Source organism: Falco cherrug, chromosome 3, assembly GCF_023634085.1.
Source record: "Falco cherrug isolate bFalChe1 chromosome 3, bFalChe1.pri, whole genome shotgun sequence".
NCBI lineage: Eukaryota > Metazoa > Chordata > Aves > Falconiformes > Falconidae > Falco > Falco cherrug.
This window is the reverse complement of record NC_073699.1, coordinates 48,036,579-48,060,381: the sequence shown is the minus strand read 5'-3', so window position 1 is coordinate 48,060,381 and position 23,803 is coordinate 48,036,579. Positions and strand designations below refer to the sequence as shown.

The 23,803-nt window shown below is 41.1% G+C and overlaps 1 protein-coding gene across 4 annotated transcripts in view; it reads left to right on the top strand.

The window, feature by feature from the left end:
• Window positions 1-23,803, top strand: part of LYN (LYN proto-oncogene, Src family tyrosine kinase) — a 53,411-nt gene that overhangs the window by 27,985 nt on the left and 1,623 nt on the right. For all 4 annotated transcript variants that reach the window (XM_055705744.1, XM_055705743.1, XM_055705746.1 and 1 more), the window contains exons 9-12: window positions 6,789-6,971; window positions 7,901-7,977; window positions 16,883-17,036; window positions 18,556-18,687. In XM_055705744.1, coding sequence (XP_055561719.1) covers window positions 6,789-6,971; window positions 7,901-7,977; window positions 16,883-17,036; window positions 18,556-18,687 — 546 coding nt within the window. The remainder of the gene's footprint in view (window positions 1-6,788; window positions 6,972-7,900; window positions 7,978-16,882; window positions 17,037-18,555; window positions 18,688-23,803) is intronic.

Here is a 23,803-nt window from a genome sequence, read left to right as displayed (position 1 = left end):
ACAAGTTGTAAATGTTAATATATACTTGGCAAAAAATGATACCGTAAATTATTATAACCATAATTAGCTTTGTTTGCTTAAAACCAATATTTTCTTAGACTCAGTGACTTCCTGTGGCAAGGGGCTATGACCAGTATCTAATCATATTCTGTAAAAATTATTTGATCTTCTTGCTTCTGAAATGCTGCCTATTCGGGCATCTGAGTATCCTTTTGGGTTCCATATTGCATGTTCTATGTACTATTCATTACTTACACACTTGTTACCTGTTATCATCTTACTTGAGATAAACTGTACCTTCCTCCCAAAGTCTTCATTAGGGTGTTTTTTCAGGCCAAATCATTCTCTTAAACCTTCCCTGAATCTCCCTTGGATGTTATATTTAAATGTTACAGTTATAATAATAATAGATCAGGTGACCATTATTATTATCATCATCATCATTATCATCATCATCATTATCAAGCAAGATTCTATAGTCAGGACATTTCTGAGCAAGTTAAAAGTGCACCTGAAAGCTTTAGAAGACACAAAGCTATGAAGGGGCTCTGATAACCCACAGGACTGTGGCAGTCTGGTGGGAATGTCATTGCTTTGAAGAGATGCTCACATTTAGAAAAGTAAATCACAGAGTGATGCTGTTTGAGTGGCAAATCCCACACACAACTACGGTGTCAATCAGAAAGCTCCAAATCAACCATACATGCAGTCTTTGGATAGAAATCACATAAATAAAGCAAGCAACACATCTCTATAACATAACATAGGCAAACTCGGTCTTTCATCTGCCTTCGTAAGAAAAAGCTTCAGAAACCCTCTAGCTATGATACATGTGAGTGACAACTTAAATACTAATTAAGACAAGTGTCAGCCATTGTGCAATTTTCTCTATCTATATATACCAGCTCAAGAAATGTTTAACTGACACTGAAACACTGTGGAAGACTTTGTGGCAGAAGGTAATCACCTGCTTGAAAATGTAGATAGTTTTGGGAAGCAACTACTTCTGCACATACGCACACAAAGGCATAAAACTTTAAAAGGGTGTTTCTGGTTCAAGATGTTTCCCCTTTGTGTCGTTATTTTAACATCTAAATTGGGCCTAACCCCTGCATCTGAATTGCTGCACTGTGAGAAAAATTAATGTTCTGTGAAAGCAATTGCTGTGTTTCCTCTTCTCTGCTTCCTTTCTGAAGCAAGAGAAGCTGATTTGCATGGCACAGATCCTCTCGAATCAGGAGCACGGTTAATCTTAGTACCAAAGAAGTTCAAGCTGGAAAAGACACATTAGGTCAGCAGTGCAGTGCAGGGTGTCAGCAAACACTCTGTATTTTAATGGTCGAGCAGGGGCATCAGGAGTTAGGGGGAGGTACTGAGGAATAACCTAGTTGTTACTAGTTGTTACGCTATTCCTGATGAAAGAGCTAGTTGTTATGTTCTCTCCTCATATAGAACAAAATTATTTGTCAGCCATAGAGTGAATTAGAGAGAAATACTGTTCCATGATTTAATACTAAATAAATATCTTCTTGATAAAGGGTACTTAGAATTGTGGTTTCAGAGGGAAGAACATCCCAATCAGGGGAACTAGGGTGCCCAGTAAAGAGAGATGCAGAGCTACTGGAGAGAGCCCAGTGAAGAGCCACAAGGATAGTTAAGGGGCTGGAGCATCTCTCCTATGAGGAAAAGCTGAAAGAGCATGGACCATTCAGCCTGGAGAGGAGAAGGCTCATGGGGGACCTCATCAATGTATCTAAACACCTGAAGGGAGGGTGCACAGAGGACGGAGTCAGGTTCTTCTCAGTGGTGCCCAGTGACAGAACCAGAGGCAACGGGGACAAACTGAAACACAGGATGTTCCCTTTGAACATCAGGAAACACTTTTTCACTGTGTGAGTGACCAAGCACGGGCACAGGTTGCCCAGAGAAGTTGTGGAGTCTCCATCCTTGGAGGTATTAAAAAAACAACTGGACACAGTTCTGGACAACCAGCTCTAGGTGACTCTGCTTGATCAGGGAGGTTGGACCAGACAACTTTCCAAACTCAACTAGTTCTGTGATTCTGTGATATGTAGGAAGATGGAGATAATGCTGTTACTGCAATGTGAAGATATGCCACCGTATCTTTTATAGACTTTTTGTTTTAGTTTTTCCATAAGTACTCTTTGGGCTTCCAAGCTGACATCTTCCTCTTGCACATTCTGGAGGGAGTTAGCTTGGGGGAGGACTAAGAAAACCCTATGAATATACAGCAGGCCCATATATCCCAAGCACTCGGCTGTGCTCCTGTGTGACCTGTGCAGGGAATCTGTCACTTACGAAGTGGGCAGGAGAATCTACTCCAACTCTGAAGAGTTTTTTTTTTCACACAGAGAAAACTTGCTATAAAGGACCATCAATTTTCCATTTCTGTCTGTCACTGCACGTGCATTTAATTTCTTTCTTCATTACAGCTCTGTGTATCTTGATATGTTTTATAAAGACTTTCTGGTTTTAGGCTATCAAGTTAGTGTATATGTGTGTGCTGGGCATCAGCTGTGCTGACACGATAGATGAAAACAGCATGGCAGAGTTGTGTTCCCATGCGATGCCCTCCACCGCTGCAGTGGTTGGAAGGCTGCAGCCTGGGCTTTCTGCTTTCACGTTTAGTGGGTGGGCTGTGTGGAGATGAGCTAGAGATAGAACTACTGTTGCATTCCTCTGTTCCTCAGCTGAGTGATGGCTGTAGTTAGTGAAGGGGGAGTGATGTGCTCACATGAAATAGGATGCAGAGAAGCTGCTGTTCCTCAGTCTCTTCCCCAGTACCTCCTGCAGTCGTAACAGCCTGACACATTGTCTGGCTTCTATAGTGCCATACCTCCATAGCTCAAACAAGTTGTTCCCAGTACAACTTTGCAGAGAATTACTGCAAAAGCAGAGGAAGGAGAAAGCTGCATCTTGGAGGCTTGTTCACAATGTTGCTCGTCTTTAGTCCTGGAGATCTGGTCAGATACATTAGGCTCAACCTTATTACTGTCTGTTATGAATTCCTATCACAGCTTGGCCCGATTAAGCCTGGGCAAGATTCTGGGGGCAACCTGGATGTCCAAGATACCGCTCTGTCAAAATAACTGTAATCAACTCCAAAGTGAATACCTGAAACACTAACAGTTTTTGGAGGATTCTATTCTGACATGTAGAGAACAACATGGCTCTCTGCGTAAGTGATCATAGCATTTGTCAGACTTGCGTACTATTGCTTGCATCACGTATCATTTTTAACAGAAGTCTAAACTGCAGAGAGACTTGCTGCCTGCTGTGGTAGGAAAGGTTTTTGACCACAGAGTTCAGTGCATCTGGGCAGCTTCTTGAGTGATGCGATGAACCAGAATAGCACTGCAAGAGCAGGGTCTATGTTTTATGCATTTTTGTTCCTAGTGTGCACTGATATGATGTGAACCATAATGCTCTGTGGTATTAATAATCCATGAAGAGAATTCTCAAGCAGGGCTAAGAGAAAAGTTAACATGCCAAACGGAGCCATTATGGTGTATTTTATTAATGAGGCACATCTTGCTGGCATCTCAGGTGTAAAAGATTCTCTCATTCAGTAACCTCCAAATTAGAATATAAGTAATATGCATTTTGGAGGTGTATTTTCTTATGCAGCTGATGGAAAAATCAGAGTAAATCACACCGTAGAGGTACTGTTAGTAAAATAAAAGACATCTAAAATGAATCAATAAAACTTGCCAGTATCAGAAATGGATTCTAGCTGTGAAGAATCTGAATTTTATGTTAGATGTTCTGGGTGTAAGCAAGAATTTCATTGCTTATCTATCTTTCTGAATTTGTGTTTAGGTAACAAACTGACCGTATGTTCATTCATATCATACAGCAAGGAATACAGTGACTCAGCCAATGCTGGGTTTACACCCAGAGCCGGGTTCGGTTCAGCCGTGGCAGACCTTAGCGAAGGGTTCAGAGCCCCAGGTACTGTAGGAAGTGGGAGTGATGCAGTGCTGTAGCTACCCCTTCCCACAGCTCCCCGTCTATCACTCGAATCCTTCTGTGATGTAGATTGAACCTTAAATCTGCTGTTGCTGAAACGCTTTGAGGTCACCAGTTTTCTGTCCGCCTGCACAAAGCCTGGAGTTTCTTACCTGTACAGTAAGACTGTGCTTGTAAAGCAGATGATCTTTATGGAAACTACCACAGAGGTTCTCACAGTAATGGCAAGTAACCTGGCATGAGGACTAGGACTTTGTTAAGCTTTAAAAAGATGCTGCTTGCTCCAGATTTGATGTGGTGCTCAGTCCGAATCAAGCTAATGCTGGTTTTGCTGCTAATGAGTTGGCAAAAGAGGTGACAAACAGCAGCTTTGCCAAACTGTCAAAGGTCTATTTTCTTACAGGTGCCATTGTGTGTGCTCATAGAGTTCACAACCACCTTTCCTCGGTGTGTTGGTGTCCCATCCCTCCCAATACCTGATGAAATAAGTGATCATGGGAGACATCAGTATCAGTTATCTCTAGAGCTCTCATCACCTAATTTGCTTTGTGTGTTACCACCAGAGGGTCAGAGTAGGCTTTCCTCTGGCAGAACACCTCAGTGTCACTGAAGTATTGTAGTAAACTTTCTGTAAGTAGAACCCTAGTTTGGTGGATCTCTTTAGTGAATGTGAAATACCGTTACATATTTAATGTGAAGTTTGTTGGTCGCAATTACTTCACAGAAATAATGATATTAATTGGCGTGTTCAATAGAGTATTCAACAAATTGGGAGTGGAACTCATGCTGTGCTTTAGGGTGTGGGGTGGAATAGTAGAAAAAATACAAATATGCTTTCTGCTTCATAAGCAGAAATATATTTAACATCTGGTTTTCTGGTAGATAGAAATTGTATACCTGAGCTTTAAGAGCAGATTTGACCTGTAGTTGTCATTTCTTATTACTAGGTCTTTGTTATGCTTCGACATGATCATGTTTGGAAAAATAGATTTTATAATCATGCAGGTGAATATTTTGTCATAGATGTAGTGGCCTTTCTCAGGTGATGATTCTTCTTTTAAAAAGGTGATAGAAGATGTAGTGGTTAGAGCAATCCCTTAAGATCTGGAAATTAGTTCCTTGCTTCGCCACTGTTTTCTTATGTTAGGATGATGTCATGGTTTAACCCTGGCTGGCACCCAAGCCCCACGCAGCTGCTCACTCACTCCCCTTCACCCAGTGGGACGGGGAGGAGGATCGGAAAGGAATGTAAAACTCAAGGGTTGAGATAAGAACAATTTAATAGGTAAAGCAAAAGCCGCGCACGCAAGCAAAGCAAAGGAAGGAATTAATTCACCGCTTCCCATGGGCAGGCAGGTGTTCGGCCACACCCAGGAAAGCCGGGCTCCATCACGCGTAACGGTTACTCAGGAAGACAGATGCCATAATGCCAAATGTCCCCACCTTCCTCCTTCTTCCCCCAGCTTATATATTCGGCATGACATCATATGGTATGGAATACCTCTTTGGCTAGTTCGGGTCACCTGTCCTGGCTGTGTCCCCTCCCTATCTCCCGTGCCCCTCCAGCCCTCTGGCTGGCAGGGCCCAAGGAACCGACAAGTCCTTGACTTAGTATAAACATCACCCAGCAACAACTGAAAAACACCTGTGCATTATCAACATTGTTCTCACATCAGAGCCAAAACACACCATTGTACTAGCTAAGAAGAAAATTAACCCTATCCCAGCTGAAACCAGGACAGATGATAAATAGTGTAAGGAAATTGTGGACTCCCATTTGGAAGTGTAGCCATTGTGGCAATACTGACTGGATTGTTGCTGAATAAGGAAATGAGTCTATTTCATTGAGTCATGAAAGTTTTACCTCTTCCGAGAAATATTTTTGTGATGTTGAAATGGGTATGGTGGGGGACAAAAGGTGCATTTGTATTCCTCAATCTTACTCTCTCTCTCTTCTATTTCTTTTATTTTTCAATTTAAATGACTTCACAAGATAAACTTTAGGATCAGTGCTTGCTACTCTTTAATGATATTTCAACATTTATTTAATGTTTGGAAAACATTAAATCAGGAAATAATTCACTGCTTTTCTCTTTACTGATAGTTGCTTTTTATATAATTAGAATATTACGTTAGAAGGTTTGATAAACAGAGAAACGAAACAGCCACAGTCTCCTCCACTCTTGGCATGGGCTATGTGATAAGAAGTTAATCACGTTTTAAATCTTGTGCTGAACACTGCAGGATTGCAGTCCTGGCAGCATATCTTTGTTGGTCATGAGAACGCTTGTGTGATTGCACTTTCCCGCAATGCCCTGTTTTGAGTGCTGAGGGTTACAGAGAAGGTTATAAGCATGAGACTGGCATGCATAAAATGGCTATAATCATGGGATTTAAAGATGCTCCAGAATCTTGCAAACTATCCATGGAGCCTATTAAATTCTGGGACAATATAAGAGGACATTCATTAAAACATCTCTTGACTGAATATTTTATGGGCAACTTGTAAATGAAAGCTTAGCATGAAGTAAGACAATTTGCTTGGTTCATTTTTATTTTTTTTTTCAGATACCTGATTACTGAAAAGAGGGAATGGATTATTTTTCACTGCAATGTTGTATCAGTTGCAAAATAAAAAGGAATTCTAGCATAAATATTTGTGATACATCTGGCATTTGCTCTCAGGCTCTTGGCTATTACTGGAATCTAACCTCACCTGCTTTACAAATTCTTATTAGTCGGGGTGCTGGGCAGCGCAGAGTAACTTCAAGTGCACTGATCGTATTCCCTCCTTTTAGGTTACTATCACAATAGCACAAAAGTTGCTGTGAAGACTCTGAAGCCTGGAACGATGTCTGTGCAAGCATTCCTGGAGGAAGCCAACCTCATGAAAACACTTCAGCATGACAAGCTTGTTAGGCTTTATGCTGTAGTGACCAAAGAAGAGCCTATTTATATTATAACAGAATTTATGGCAAAAGGTGAGAACAACATTGGATCTGCAAGACACGTTTTAGTAAACTCTTCTGCTTCTCCTCAATTAGTCCCTTTTCTTTAAAAAGGAAGGCATAAAAAAAATGAAAACTTGGGATTTTAGCATTATTTTTCTGAGTGCTCTGAATGCAGCTGTCCTGGAGGAGGGCTGGGGCTTTACTTCTATGGCTCATTGCTGCATTTGTGGAAGAAACTATTTTTACAGTTTTCTTAAATGTAGCATTTTTTAATTGTTTCAGATGCAAGAGCATAATGTCCAAAACAGGTCTGGTTCCTTTGGGCTACCGACATAACTTTTTTGGTCTGGTGTCATAGCAAGGCATTTAAAACAAATCTTAGAAATTGCCTTGATCTGGCCCTTGAATTGATAAAAATCTGTGTAATAAAGTGAACGATGAGTGGTCCTGCAAGGATGGCTGCAGTATTAGAAAAAGACAACCTTTTATTAGAGCGTTACTACACAAAATAAGTGGTGTTTCCTTCTCAGGTTGCCTTGTGTAGTAGCTTTTCTTGTTTTGTTCTGTTTTCAAGCAATTCTGCTGGTAACTTCACAAGTGTTGAGCTACTTATTCTTTGTGACTTGGAAAGAATTGATATGTGTGATTCTTCTAGACAGCTTTCCTGATAGTCTGTAGACTAGGGTACTTATCAAACTCAGCACCGCTGAAATAAGGTATGGTCTGATGGGAGTTTCCTACGTCCAGGAAAATGGCAAAACTTGGATGCCTGACATAATGTCTTGGATGTTACTGTTGGTAAATCATGTAGATTAAAAGAGACTGCCTTACTGTAGTCAACTTGAAAATACATCAAAACATTTCACTGTAAACTTTTGTGATCCAGAAAACTGGGAACCTGGCATGACCTTTATTTTGGTAATAAGCTCCACTGACTTAATTTTTCTCTCTTGTAACAGGAAGTTTGCTGGATTTTCTGAAGAGTGATGAAGGAACTAAATTGTTGCTTCCAAAGCTTATTGACTTCTCTGCTCAGGTACATTTTAAGAAATACATTCAAAATTAATGGCGTTTATTTCTCTCTAAGTCTGAAACTCATGCCGGGCAACTTTATCTTAATTTTTTTTGCATTATAAAAGAATCTAATTTTCAAGTAAGTTTTGTTCTGAGTAAATAAGGTTACTTAAAAGGAGGGAATAGAGAAAAAAGGTTTCAAAGGGAATATATGAAGTTAGGCTTAAGTCTTAGGTACTGCTGGTGACATGCTCAGGTGGCAGTGATACCCTACTTAGATGGCAGTGGTATGCAGCTGCTTTCCTTTGGGGAAAGCATTCAATTCAAGTGGCTGTGAGTTGAAAGTGTAAGTGCAAGTTTGTGAGTTCGTGCTTATGAGATTCCTTCAGTGTTAATAAATGTCCCTCTTTTACTTTTCAAGTTGGGTCAACTGGTCAAACTGCTGTTAACCTCAAGGGACTATTGTTGGTTTCAGAGTCTGTGTGTAAATTACTGTGAAACAAATGAAATCTAATTAAATGATGTTTCAGGTACTGGTACCTGATTTATGAACCAAGGTGGCTGTTTCAAAATTTGCAAGTTATCCCATGTCATAAATGAAATCTGTAGAGAGAGACTCCAGAGTGATTTGTGTGTCAAAGCCAGGATCAAAGGTGCCGAGCCCAGTGTTTGGCCTCGGACAGTTGCCAGCATTAGATGTCCAGGGAGACATATAAGAAAATAGAGTAAGAATTGTGCTTAATGAAGGCATTGCTGGTAGGTTATTGTTTCACCAACCTTTTAGGGTTTTTATTATGCATTAGAGTTTACAGACTGTTATACCCTATTACAGTAACTTGTTACAATTCATGAGGAAAGATGAGAAAACTTTAAAAAGACTTAATAAAACATTAGGGATTTATACCAAAAATTCACTATAAGAATATTATATGACTGTTTTATATAATTATTGCTATATAAATAAATATAAGATTAAATACTAGGAAACATTCCTTCACTGAGAAGGTGGTCAAACACCAGAACAGGCTTCCTAGAGAGGTGGTCAATGCCCCAAACCTGTCAAGTGTTTAAAAGGCATTTGGATGATGCTTTAACTTCTGGTGAAAGTGGCCTTAGGTGGTCAAGCAGTTGGACTAGATGATTGGGAGACTCCTTTCCAACTGGAACTTTTCTATTCTATGGTATATTATATATCACATATTGTTATGTAGTTGTTCAATATATCAAATACAGATTTTTATTTAACAGGTTCAATGCAGGAGCTGGTTTTGCTATAATTGTTAGTTCAGTGTAGCTATAGGGCTTTCTAAGTTTTTTGAACTGTTTGGGTAACTTGTCCTTAAGAATTTAGTGGGGCAAAAGCACTGTAGATGTGGAAAACCTGCGGGATCCCAGGTCAGTGTCTGGAGGGTTGCATAACAGTGGACAGGAAAAAAAATGTAGCTTTGAAGTTAGTGTGTAAAATTAAAGGGAAAGAAGAACATCTGTGAGGAGTGATATGAAAGGAGACGCAGGATGTAGAGGGGAAAGCACATGAGGTTTTACAGCAGAGCTTTTTATTGGAGTTAGGGATGTTGTGTTCATTTTAAATGAATACCGTGTTTTCAGAAATTTAAGGCTTAAAAAGCTTAATGAACTAGAGGTCAACTTGGAACTGTGTACAACTTGGGTAAATCACTTCCAAGATGACAGGGGTCAGCGACTGTCATTTACAGAGCTTTGAAGGTGGGGTCACTTGAAATGGACGTCACTTTGTCACCCTGACCTGACAGCAGCCTCTCAGAGCCAGTTCCTGCACTTGACCTCAGAGACCTTGTGCAGCACAGGTGATATGAGAAGTCACTCTCTCCACCTAAGATGTAGGCTATCGACAGAAATTCCTGAGAGCGAGCCATGCACTGGGTTGCAGAGTGATCTGAAAGGGATGTTCAGAAAGGCCTCTCTGAGGATTTCTAGCTGCAGCCCAAACCAAACTTTACAACAGAGATGCTGGGATTTTTCTTACGGAAAGCATTTGTAGTTTTTTTGAGCACATTTGTAAAGAGCCCTTAATGCCACTGGGTAATAACAGGACTCTGTGGAATACACTTGCAGGCTGCCTGTGGTTCTCAGACCAGAGATTTCCCTCTGACCATCGCAGATGCTCTACTGGTCTTCTCTGATTCTTGACAGTCTGAATGTTAATTGATGGGTCTTTAGGACAAAAGACAGACAAAAATATGTACAAACTCTGTTGGTCTACCGCTAAGGTAATGGTAATTCCACCGCAGACCTGTGGGTCACACTTTTCCAGAATGTAGGCTGTATATAAAGAAGAGAACAAAATGTGTCTATTATTTTTTGTATGAATCTGGTTTGTACAAATAGAACACTAATTTATTCTTACAGTAGTGATGTTAACCTCTCTGTACAGCCTAAGGGGAAAGAAATTTGGAGAGCTATGTTTCAGAACATGTTAAAAAAAAAAACCAAAAACAAAAACAAACATAGAAGGAAGCTCATGGTGAACTACTTAAATAAGATCAGACATATTTTGTTTTAAAGGAAGTTGAGTTTTGCAAACGTATGTTCAAGCACGTACTACCTGCTTCAGGCAAGAGGAGAGCTGTGGCATCTCTCATAGAAGTCAGCAGAATTGTCAGTATGTCGGACATGCCAGAAACAGCCAGGAATACAGAGAAAGCAAAACCTGAGCCTGCTTCCCTGCCTGTGTGACGGCTGCCGGTGCATGGGTCCGCAGCATGGCAACCTCGCTGGCTGGGCTTGCAGCTGCTGTGCATCCAGCAGGCATCAGCTGACACAGCTGCCCAGCAGTTCCCCTTCCTGGGGCTCTGCAGTCAGTGGGTTCAGGGAACCCGAAGGTGCTATTAATCATTGGTTCCCAGCTAAGGGAAAGCAAATTCCATTGCTTTGTCCATGAGCTATACCTCCAAGTCTTGCTGATGCAGCAGGCCAAGACAGTCGGCAGGGGCACTGCCCATATTCCCCTTGGTCATCTACAGGCAGCAGCCTGCTCCTTCAGCACTAAAGTGACTGGCAAACTCTGCATTTTACTAGTTGGGTTTTGTCTTGCCCCGGAGGTAATTTACCCAAAAAGCTCCTGATTCTTTTTTTCAAAGTTCTTATAATCATACTTGTTTCAGTTTGATGAGATCTGCTGAAAAAGTACGACACAAATCTAGTGAACCTTTTGCCTGTTCCTGCTTTTTATACAAATCTGTTATCTATCATGTAGCACACACATGTGTGGTGGCTGTGGTGAGGCAAATGATATCCGTTGTTACTGAACGTACTCACATCATAACTTTCAAACTGGTCAAAGCTTTGTCATAAAAAAGAGTCTGTCTTCATTCAAATGCAGTGCTGGTACTTTCATTAATTCATCTATGATCTACCACCTCACTGGCAACTCTTCTTTGTGACTTCTAAGGCTACCATTCCATTAGAATAATACTAAACTTACAATAAAATTAATAAAGATTTTTGGTGCAGTGTTTTAATCACTCTCTCCCCTCTCTTTTAAGGGGAGAGGGAAAAGTCCTAAATTACAATAAATTTTAACCCCTATTTGGCATTCAGAGATTTCCACTGCAGTTTCACCATATTTCTTTCTAGGTTTCTTTCATTTTTAATGATACTGTCTAATGTTCCGGAGTATAATTATCTACGTTACTTTAATAATCCTTTTTTTATCCTGTGGGTCTGCTTTGACTACATAGCTGCTTGACTGGAGCAAGAGGAAAAATGTTTTTGTAACCTTTCCTGACTTCACCTTTAAGATAAGCACTGTTGCAAACTGAAAATTGGTATTACTCTGAAATATCACTTGAAGATTAAAATGTGATTATTTTGGAACAGTTTTCAGTTGCCAAATACAAAGGGCCTATACCCTCTTCATAGACAGAGAGTCAAGAAGATAAACTTTCTTTTTGAAAGTTCTGTGATCAGGAAGTGTATTTTATTTTATGATGTGTCTGGACTTTATGAAAGGAACCTGGTTTTGGTTAATGCCAGTCCAAAGACAGACCTGTCTAGATCAATAACACGTGTCTGCTTCAAACCTTTCAAAACTTCAGCCTGTTGTTAGTGAAGCTTTTCCCTAGGAACTGAGAATTATCGAATTTAAGGTAGTGTGAACCTCAGGTTATGCTCCATGATTTCCTCTGCCTAAAATTCACCAGCAGGATGCTCCCTCCCACCCTAAGTGCTTTGCACTCATTTCCAGTCTGTTTTTTCTATCGCTTTACCTGCTTTGGCAGAAGCATCCCACCGAGCGGTGGGCCTGAGCAGCCCAGGTGGGCAGCTGAGAGCAGCTCTGAGGCCAGTGTCCCACACCTGCCGAGCCAAGGACAAGGGACGTGGCTGGGATGTCCTGTTCACAGCTGGACTCTCGGAGGCACCCCAGCCCTGGCATGGCCCGCAGGCAGTGGATGCGGGGGTTCAGCCTCGCTGGTCTCGCAGGCAGCTGTGACAGAGGTGCCTGATTCAGAGGTACTCTGTGCCACTCACAGGTACCTGCCATCACTCACAGGTCCCTGCCTTCCACTGCCTGCGGTTTCATGTGTAGTTCATAGTATGAATCCTGAAAAGAGTAAAAGCCGCATCTGACAACATAAAGGGAAATTTTTAAAAGTGTACCTGAACAATCTCTAAGTAATCATTTCTACATTACTTTGGTTTAAAATAAGGCAGGGGAGGGTTGGAGAGGTTCTTAGCCAAGTTGCTTCTTCAAATTTTGGAAATGATAGGTCATGCTCTTTTGGGTTTTTTCCCAGTTGGCTTCATTTGCAACCAGATAAAAGCTATGCTCAGTTTTAAATACTGATTCATCACTTGTATTTTTTTCCCCATTTTGCTTGCCTGCTTTGCAGGTGAGTGAGGATGTGTGAGTTTGGATTTACTGACAGTTTTCAGTAACCACTCATATCCACTTAAACTGTCCTAACCCAGTTCTTCCCTTTTCCATCCTGTGTTCTTACAGTTTTGTCATTCATGTTAACCACATGTGCATCCCTGGCCCTTTCAGTGGAAGCTGAAGCAAAGACAGGCATTTAAAAACTTCTCTGTAGCATTTGTATGTAGTCTTCTCCATCTGTTTAATGTGAATGTTCTCCTTGGTCTTGTCCTGTTACTGATGCACCCCTACTTACACTTACTATTTGTAGCACTTTTTGTGGGTGGGCTCCTCTGATTTTTTTCATATTGGGGTATTTTTTAGTATTTTGTACTTTGACTTTATGGTGTTTCTGACCATGTACGATATAGCCAAATTTTTCTCATCAGACACTGTCTTCCTGGTAAGTGTGATTTACCCTTGTGCTTATACATTTTTTTGATGGGGTAGTTGTTCCTGAGACTTCTTTCCCATCAGGTTACACTTGTCAGCCCTCCAGGTTGTTAAAACTTGCTTTCCTGGTTTAAAAAAAAACTTCATATTTTGCCATTCTTTCATTCCCTTTTATCTTCATTCCACTCTGTTTCATGATCCCTGTCATTTATTTTTCCTTCTAATGTGGTGCAACAGGTTCTCAGCATGATGTAAAAACATCCTATCAGGTTGACCTTAAGCAAACCTATCTGGCCTCTAAAAAGCATCCCACATTTTACATACAGCTTAGAAATGCACCAGCAGAATCCATTACACCTGTTGCCATAACCCCCTTCTCTGCATGAAGAAACAGCATTGCAAATTATGTGCAAAACACGGCTGGTTTGAAATAACTTTTGCAAAAATGGGTCACTGACGTTGGAATGGAAGTGGAAAGCAAACATGTCTTTGAGTAGAAAAACAGAGCTATGAAGGAATCCAGTTGTCTGGTTTTGTAGGGAAAAAAAACCCAACACAAAAAAAACCAAACCACTAAAACAACAACCAAACACCAGAAACCCACTAAAACAAAGCTGAGTTTCACCTTCTGAAAAAAAGAACAGCACAGGACTGCTCGTTCCTCTAAGTGCTGCTTAACGTCAGCTGTGATATTTCACCAAGGAAGGCTGTGGGTTGTGACTGCTTTTGCTTTTCAGGTGTAGCTCTTCTGTGACAGTACAGTGTCCTCTTCTGAAATGCTGGTTTATTAGGTTCTCCCCTCCCTGCTTCAAAGTCCTCTGCTGCTTTTTCTGCTCTCTTCGAACACCTTCAGAAGCTACAAAAAATAGGTGAGAAAGTAGGAAACGCGTGTTTTGAAAGCAACACTCTTTGCTCCATACTTATGTTACCATTTTCTTTCAGGATTTTGAAAGAGGTTTATACCTATTTGTGAAATGACCAACAAGTGTTACGGAAAGTTAAGTAATTCCCCTGTTTCACAGGTAGAAAGAGGAGAAACATGGGTGACAGCTGCACGCAGAACTGCGGCTCCGAGTCATTCATTTATTGCGTGACTTTTAGCTGAAGCTTTACAGTATGGAGGCTGCCTTGTGGAGTAATTTATTTCTTCCAGAAGGCCTTTCTTCCATTGTTACCCTTGGTGCATAGTTCCTAGTATTTAGAGATTTGTTGGTTGCTTGTTTTTAAAAGGATTTAACTTGGGTATTTCTTTAAGTATGTCAGTAGTTCATTAAAGGCGAAGGGGAAACAGCTCCCTTCCTGGTAGTAACACTTGTGCATTGTGGGCAGAATCCTCTCTTAAAGACCACAAAATGTATTCCAGAAGCCCCAGTTAACTGTCCCATCCTGCTCCTGAGTAGCAGCTACATGCAGCAGAACAGTCTTGACAAGTACCAGTTATCATTAAAAGAGCAGGAAAAAAGCTTTAATTTTCTTTTGTTCCCATGAATTTCTCTACCATATCATTCGGCAATGAAAACCCAACAATTATCATAAAGAGTTATCACATGGGCTCTGGCATGCATTCCCTTGATCAAAAAATCCTCTTTTTATTTTATTTTTTTTTTTTTAACCACAAGCAAAGGTTTGACGTGACCAGATATGTGAATTCAGTTGCCCAGCTGCTGTGTTTCCTCTCCATCTCTCATTCAAAATCCTTGCCCATTGTTCTTTTCCTACTTGGGAATTTTTTGCATGCCCAAGTGCTTGCACATATGTGGCTTCTTTGAATTTCTCTGATACAATGCAGTCAAAACCATTGTCCTGGAATTTCACTGAAATGCAGTCTGTATTTGCTGAGAACATAATGGATTATTTGATGTTACATTCTTCATTTGTGACTAATCAGCTGATGACTTCAGTGAGTCTGGCACAAATAAGAGGAAATTAAAAAGGCTTTCCAATGGCTTTGCTTGGTTGGGGTTGGACACTTAAGTATTGCTGTCACAAATGTCTCTTTTTGTGAAGTGGTTATTCATTCCCCAGCCGGCAGTTTGCCCAAACATTAAATCTGTGCACAGGGAAGTAGGAAGAGAGTTGATTCCTTTGTGATGGTTGATGTATTTTAGGTGACACTAGTGGACCTGTCTGCCTGTTGGTCATATCTGCCAAGAGGGCCGGTCCAACCTCAGCACCGATCTTACAGCAAAACCTTCTCTTTCGTCTCTCATTCCTCCCCAAACCCAAGTTGGGCATGGGGAGGAGAGAGAGGCAGAGCAGGCTCTGCATCAAATACTGCTCTTCTCTTTCATCTGTGAGTCTCTAGTAAGGCTCTCTGCGGCAAGTACTCACTATAGCTGCTTCCTTCATTATAAAACATCTTTCTTCTAGAAAATATGAAATGCAGGTGTTCTTTATTCTCTTCATCATCGGAGTTTCTTTCTGGTTTAGTGTGAGTACCCCCCTGCGTTGTACAAGGGCACCGTAATGCTCTGCTCTGAAGAAGGTATTGGTTTGTAAGAAGAGGTTTGCAGTGGGTGGGCAAGTGGCTCTATTTTTCCATTGCCTAAACCAAAAAAGAGGAACAAAGACCGTGTGGTTTTGTGTTGTAAGTGGTGACAGCGTGTGCGGGGACTTTTTAAAAATGGATAAGCAGAAGTTATGTTAATGTTTTCTTAAAACTTGGTCAGGTGCTCCTGCCTGCTTTACTTGCAGAGCTGAAAGGAGCTCCTCTGGCACTGAGAAGGGATCCGTGCACTTGCCTTCTCCGGAGGTGGGGAGGAAAGAGCCCAAGTATGAGTGTGCTGGGGACCGGCACTGGAGAAGGACCCCTAGTGCTGCTTCTTTAGCAAATCTGAGAGCTTGTGCATTCCCCAAAACCTGTGGCTGAGAGCAAGGGCTCTGCCAGCCACCCACACGTGTCCTGGAGAGGTACCTGCGGCACAGGCTGGACCGTGCGCCTTGCCTGGGAATGACCCATCACCAGAGTGTCACAAGGAAGAGGAAAACTGACAGCTCCCAAGCACTGGGAAATTAAGTTGGGCTGCTGGAATACAAATGAAATTTACTTACGATAGTATCTGAGAGCTGGCTGTTGCCAAACACTCCTCATGTATGAGCAGGTACATGTTACTGTAGAAGAAAGTAAAGGTTTTTTTTCCCTATCTTACTAATTGTTTCCTTACTGCCCAGGCCTGTACTGGGTAAATAGAAAGCTGGGTTTTTTTAACTCTGTCTGCGCTGTTGCTTCATCAGTCTTTAAGAGAACACCTGTATCTTGTTTAACTTAATTCTTTCGATTTTCTTAGTATTTAGGAAATAAACTGATGAATAATTTGGACAAGAGATTATTTTAGTAGAAATCTTAGGAACATTCTAATTGTTTCAGGAAATGTCTCTAATACACGTCTCTAATCCTGCCAGCTGTTACTCACCCAGACAATTCTTTTGAAGTTGCTACTGTAAAGTTTTGCAGGACTGGATCTACACATAGGTTTTCCATGGCAATCACCCTTTCCTTGACTCCATCTAAAAAATGCTCCAAAGATACTGGTAATGGATAAATGAGTGCAGCTTTCCTGATGCCTTGAAAGAACAGAGGTCTGACGTGCTGATGGTGATGTGTGGTGTTGAAATATCAAAATTGTTGTTTTGGTTGCAGATTGCAGAAGGAATGGCATACATAGAAAGAAAAAATTATATCCATCGAGATTTGAGAGCAGCAAATGTTCTGGTTTCAGACTTACTGATGTGCAAAATTGCTGATTTTGGATTAGCAAGAGTCATCGAAGACAACGAATACACAGCAAGGGAAGGTACGTATTCTTATTTTGTCTTTAGAACTTCAGCCCCTGGGAGGCACTGAGGCTGTATCTAACAATAATATGGTCACCACAGACAGCAAATGCCTTAACAGCTTCCTAGAGGCAGCATTCTAATGCAAACAACTGTGAAAAAGAATAAGGAAACAAATAACCCTTTCTGTGCTCCCCAGGCTTTTGGGAAAGTTTATTTTAAATACATTTGAAGAACAAAGAAAACTGAAGCGTACTTAACTGCACACCATTTTTTCTAAATTAAACGAATTAATTGCACCGCCACAGCTTCCAACCCGCTGAATTAAATGTCAAGAAAATATGATCTTATTTTCTCTTCACATCCTTAAGTGCCATATGAACCTCCTTGCACTTAGGGAAAGGAAGACACCCTAGCAGGTGTAGTTGCTGGTAACAAGAAAACCTTTAGCAGAACAGTTTATTTTTTGAAGCTGCTTTAGGAGCTGCAGCACACTGATTTGCATGTTCAGTGGCATTGCTGCTACGGGTAGGGACACTGGGAGACTGGGTCACATCCCTGTTCAGCACACGGATGGGAGGCAACATCGCAGCAGGGCCGGGACTGTCAAGAGGGGAAATTATACTGTTAAAGATATTTGCCTGGGGTTTGCTCTGTGTGTTTTGCTAATGTTGTCAAGGATCCTTTCAAGAAGTGCGTAGTCAGTTTGTTGTAGTGAAAATTTTTTGTTTATGCTCCCATGCACAGATTGCATTAGAGTAACTTTGCAGAGCTGGTTTGCTGGCTGGCTTTCCCCCTCGTTTTAAAGACACTACCTCATATTTTCACACAGTCTGGGTGGAAACTGTGGTAATGTAGGATGAGAAGGGAAGAACTGAGGTACGAGGAAGAAAAAGAACAATGCACTACAGTTGTGATTAAAGGAAGACGAGCTATTCAGCAGCCACTAACAGTATGCAATAGATCAGAGGGAAGGGGCTGATTAAGCACTTTTCAGAGGTACAGAACCCATATCTGTGGGTTTTAGCTAGATCTAGACATTGTATATTGATTAAATGAATCTTTCAGGTTACAAATTCTTTATGCTGAGTTTTCTTGATGTGTTTTCTGCCATTCAGAAAAGTTTCATAGCTTACCTGATATTTTGTGCCAGAATGATAGAGCAGGCTAAAAAGTGCACGGAGAGAATCATTTGTATTACTCTTCGTTGTCTGAAGAGCTAATGTAATATTGCCCAACAAAGACTGTTTGAACTTTTCTTATGTAACTGGAAGGAGTTTGCTTTTATGTGCGTTTTTTTTAAAATCAGTTAATTAGACATGAAAGACAGTATTTTAAGGTATGACTTGCTACTGCTTTTGTATGTAAGGGTGAATGTGAAATGCAGAAATGCTGATAACTCTTGGACAGAAGGAGATGCTGGTAACTGCTAACGCAGGGGTGTCATAGGCAAGTCATCTAAGACCTTTCAGTGACGACGTTGAGTGCTTAAATTTGCCTTTGACTAATTGAGACTGTACTGTTTTGGGGTTTTTTTAGGCGCAAAATTCCCTATTAAATGGACAGCACCAGAGGCAATTAACTATGGATCTTTCACTATTAAATCTGACGTGTGGTCGTTTGGGATTCTTCTGTATGAAATCGTTACATATGGAAAGATTCCTTATCCAGGTATGGCGTGTGTTTATACCGTCACTCTGTATTTATACTTTGGCATTAAAACGCACAGAAAATATGCAGGGAAAGAGCTGGCATCTGACAGTAGCAACAGCAGTGATTTGGAAAATGTCTTGTAGGTAATGTTACTGCTTTGAAAAGTCATAGTCACCATATGTGTAAACCACATGCCTCTCTGGGGTCAATTTTAGCAAACAGAATAATGGCACCGTGAACACAGTCATTTTTTTATATTTAAAAGGTGTTACAACTGCAGCAAATGCTGCGTTGTCACAGATCCCAGCTTTATGGTCAGAAGCACAGTCCCATAGTGAGGATGCAGTGCTTACAGGTTCTAATGGTGCTGTGTAAGCTGCTGGGGTTTTTAATATTGTAATATGTGAAAGTACTAAGAAAGCGTGTTTTCACAAGCAAATAGGCTGTAATAATTTGTCAGTGTTAGCTAATCTAAACAAATATGAAAGCAGAACCTAAAGCAGTGTCGATGTACTGCTAGGAATATTTACTCTTTTTTGTTCCATGTGGTTCAGGTGCAAGACCACAGAGGACTACATCAATTATGGTCGCATTAGGTAGCTGTGAAATGGTTATATGCTTCATGTTTCATTTTTCTTTCTGTTAAACAAAATACATATTAATGTTTCCAGCACACTGAGACAGCATGTATGAAGGGTATTTTTATGCACACAAAATCGCCACATCTCAGGTGTAGCTGATAACTCCGGGCAGCAGACTGCATTCATTTAAGCTTACTGAGGTCATAGAAAGTTGACCTAAATTGTCTTATCTTGCGGGCAAATGGGGAAAAGTACATATACTTACATCTCATAGAAGGAGTAACTTATGAGAAGAACCCTTAAGATCCTGCAGTTTATAGGCAGTAAAGGGAGAGAAGGTATTTCATCCAAGGAAAGCTTTCCCAGTACTTCCAGTGCAGCAGCTTTTGTTGTTTAAACAGTGAAAACATTTTCACCACCACTTCACAAGTAGCTGGAATTCTGCGTCCTGAACTGCCAGAGATGGCAAAGGGGCAGACCCAAGTCCCTGAAATGACAGTACAGGGCACAGGGAGACCAGAGCTCCCCTGAGGCTGGGACAGCAGGGGAGGGATGACGGCAGCCAACTTTTACACTGTGTTACAGAAGAACATACCGACTTTCCATATAAGAGGTAAAGCCAAACCAGACATTCTCATTGCTCGGTAAGGCTCCAGTCCAGAAAAGCACTTAAGCTCAAGAGTAGCCCCCTTAAACTTCAAGAGGTGATAGGGCTGTTTGCACAGCTAAGCGTTTAAACATATGCTCTGGGTTGGTTTTTAGGTAAGGGCTATAAAATATGTGACTGACTAGCAGGTCCTCCCAAAGCTATTCCTAACACTGCTGATGTCCCCAGGAAGGATCAGATGGGCATTACATGCAGCCAACTAATGCATGGTTCTTCCCACAGTTGGAGTTCTATTTTTTCCCCACTAGCACATGCCTACGTATCCAGACAGCTGCCTACGCTGAGCTGGGCTCACAAGGCTATTTCTGGATGACTTGAAAATTGTCCTTCCCTGAACGAACCTACAAGCTCACCTGGAAACCAGCACTACAGAAATACAAACCCCAATCCAATACTTAATTCTGCAGCTAAGTCTGCTTTCTCTTTACCTCCATAAAACATACCATATTTTTATTTCAAGAACAAAATCAATCTGTACAGCAGACACAGTACTGATGTGCTACTGTGGGAAAATACCTCTTCTAGGGGAAGTCTGGGCAATATGTTTTTCTAAATATGGGAGCATTTTATGAGCACCATAAATAGGCCATACATGTTGGATTCATTAGTCAACCAGCAATTAGAAGCAGAAGCCTCTTGACTGCATACTGAAGATTCCAATATTTTGCAGGCATTGCTTGCATTAAACTGGAAGAGGGATATATGTCTATTTTAAATAGAGGTACAAATTGAAATAGCCTGTTAGACTGAAGGTTAATACTGAAGAATCAGAAGGACAGCAAAATAAATGGGTGAGCAATTTACTTTACATATAGAGAGGTGACAGATTTGGGCAAATTACCCCGGCATGGCAAGAGTAACCTGGTGATAGGCTGTACCCAGCAGCCACTGGAGAGAAACAGTGAATTGGTTTTTCAGTTCTAATGGCAATGCTTCAAAATATTATTTTCAATTATTAACCAGCTCCAGCAATTAGAGAATATTCAGCATAAAGCTACTTATGAAACAGTTTGAGTTGAAACTGGCAAGTAGTTAATACCTATGAAGAAAATCTAGGCAGGCAACTTGGTAGGAAGCATTTCCAGCCAAGAAACTTGGAGCTTTTGTGATCTTTGTTCTTAAATTCCAACAGCTGTTTCTCTTCCTGAGAAACTCAATTAGTGGGACCATAGTTTCAGGAACTATTTCTGAAATATGAAACAAGTATCTGATTCTCTGGGAAAATAAGTTGAATTGGTTGTTAAAACTAATTTCCAGGTGATTATCTAGTATGCCAAATACTGGCAACATCTATACTTGCATTCCAGTTATGTCCACTGCTTTTCACAAGATATGCTGCTTTCTGTACAGTGGGATTCTTCCTCCACACCCCTGTGTTCACATAATTTCTCAGGCTCTAACATAAAGAAATAAGTCTTTATCTGTGAAGCTTAACAGGTACCACAGCACGAATTAACAGACACGTATCAAATCTTTAGCGCTAATGCCCTTTGCCAGAATTTAAGAGGGTGTAAGTGTGGGATATATTTATTTTACTGATTAGGATGTAGTTTTGATGAGCTAGGTAATTAGCCACAACAACAAAAAAAAAAAAAAAAAAAAAAAAAAAAAAAAAAAAAAAAGGGAAAGTTAAAACAGTAGCTATTTTGAGAATACTGTTTGGACTGTGGGGTAGACAGGTAAGCCTTCTTGTTTTGAGTAAAACCCCAAACGTATGCAAGTATGTTCACGATGTATTTACTATGTAATACTGATAAAAGTATTTTCGTTTTTTGTCTCGCGAACTTACTTAAATGGTTTTCCTGCAGGGTAGCTGAAGCACAGGCTTTGTCCTAGGCATTCAGAATGTAACAATCAGTCCTACAGACAGTAGATCTGACCAGAATCCTGTAAAAACATTTAAACCCACAGAATCAGCCCCATTCTTCACAAAAGCCCAGTAGCTGCAGTCCTCATGTAGCAACACACAGTTAACTAAGAGTTTGCAAAGTATAACTATTTTAGTACATACTTTACATACAATCCATTTCTTTAAGCTCAAGCAGTCAGATCACTGTTTTCTGTAAAATGCTTTATTGACTTTCTTCCTCTATTTATTTTGTCTTTATATAGCAGTAATTCCTTATTCTGTGACAGCATGCCATTCCACTTCAAATATACTTCTTTTCTACACATGTGGGCAGGATTAGCTCAGGAAAACTTCACTCCTCCTTCCAAAGAGGGACGAAAAATACAAAACACGTGCCCAAAGCAAGCACTCCGATCCAGACTCAGATTACATGGCTAACAATATTTCTAGAATAGGTTAAAGCCAAAAGGCTTGAACTGGAGTCAACTATATGAACTATAGTAATCTTGAATAATCCAAGTAGTCATACCGGATAAAGTTGTCAGTGGTTGTAATTCAAATGTGTCCTTACCTGCCAAGGGGCTTAAATCATAGCTTTAGTAGTCAGATAACACAGAAAAAGATCCACATAGTCTGCAACAACAGAGCTACACAGTCACCAAGTACTCGGGGAAGCTCCACATCTGCATCTCCACTGCTGACCTTGCCTGGAGCAGGACCTGTCCTGCCTCCACTCAGCAGAGCGGAGCTGCTCTGGCCATGCCTCTGGGGAACTGGTGTATATGCAGGAGCAGTCAGTGTCACGCTGCTCCTGACCAGAGGCAGGGTCATCTGAGAAAACCATGAGATACTGTAGTCTTAGGCAGAACTGCACCACGTGGAGCATTTAGCCTGAGGAGCAGCCACTGGCTGTGGGGTCTGGAATAGCTTTCTCAAAAGAGAAAGTCTTCACTGGTGCTTCCTGCATGCCCAGTCATCAGAAGGAACAGTATTCACTGGAGTACAGAAAGCTTAGATTTTGTGTCCCGGAGAAGGTAAGCCTGGCACAATTACTCCACCGGGTTGCATAAGATTTGCAGAGGAAGGGACAGGCTGAAACCTACCAGGTTTCTGGGTGGGAAGCGTTGGTCCCGGCATAGCTGGCCTTCTGAGAGTAGAGGTCGAAATCGCTCTGTGAACCAACCTCTCAAGGATTTTTTTTTAAAAAAAGGGGGGGATGACACCAGAGGTGAGAAGAGAGGAGGAGGAGGATGGAGCCCAGGGCAGGCCTTTCTCACTTGACATTAGTTGGCATGTGAGGCTCAGGATGCACTTCTGGTAGTTACAGTTCTTATCCTCTGAAAGAAAAACATTAACGGAGAAACAAAGCAAAGCTCAACACAGCTGGCAAGATGGTTTCACACAATAGGAATAGGATGATGAAGGGAGAGGAAATTGCCCGTTACAAGTAATGGTATCATGAGTGATTATGTCCAGGATCTTGCAATCAGCAGCACTTTCACACAAAAGCTGATGTAGAAGACAATCTGGAAGTGCATTACTACACTGTGCAGGATGACTGGCAGTCTGGATAAGCAGGTAGGCTGCTGTCTGGCTCAGGATGGATGGGGTCTACAGCAAGCACGTTAGAATTTCCACAGCTAGAGACAAAAGCTGATGCCAGGGTGGGCTTTTGCTGTGCGTATTAGCACTGCTGGAAGCAGAACAAACGGTGGCGGGACCCCTCAGAGGAACAGAACAGAGCTGGTTCTGGAGAGAATAATTATGATCGCTCCCACAGTCATCTTAGACTTGGCACTAAAGAGATTGTGACACTCAACAGGGGAAACAAATCTTCCCCCCTGGCTTTTCAGAGCAAGTCCCTTGTTGCTAGTGCAGACCTCAGCCTTGTTTCCTTGTTTATTAAACTCATATTAGTAGCTACTTTTAATAAGCAGCAACAGTCTTGTATTATTAGGTGAAGATCTTTAGAGTGAAGTAAATAAAAATGTTTCTTCAGGAATTTAAATAATTTCATCAAAACTTTCTCTTTTTTTG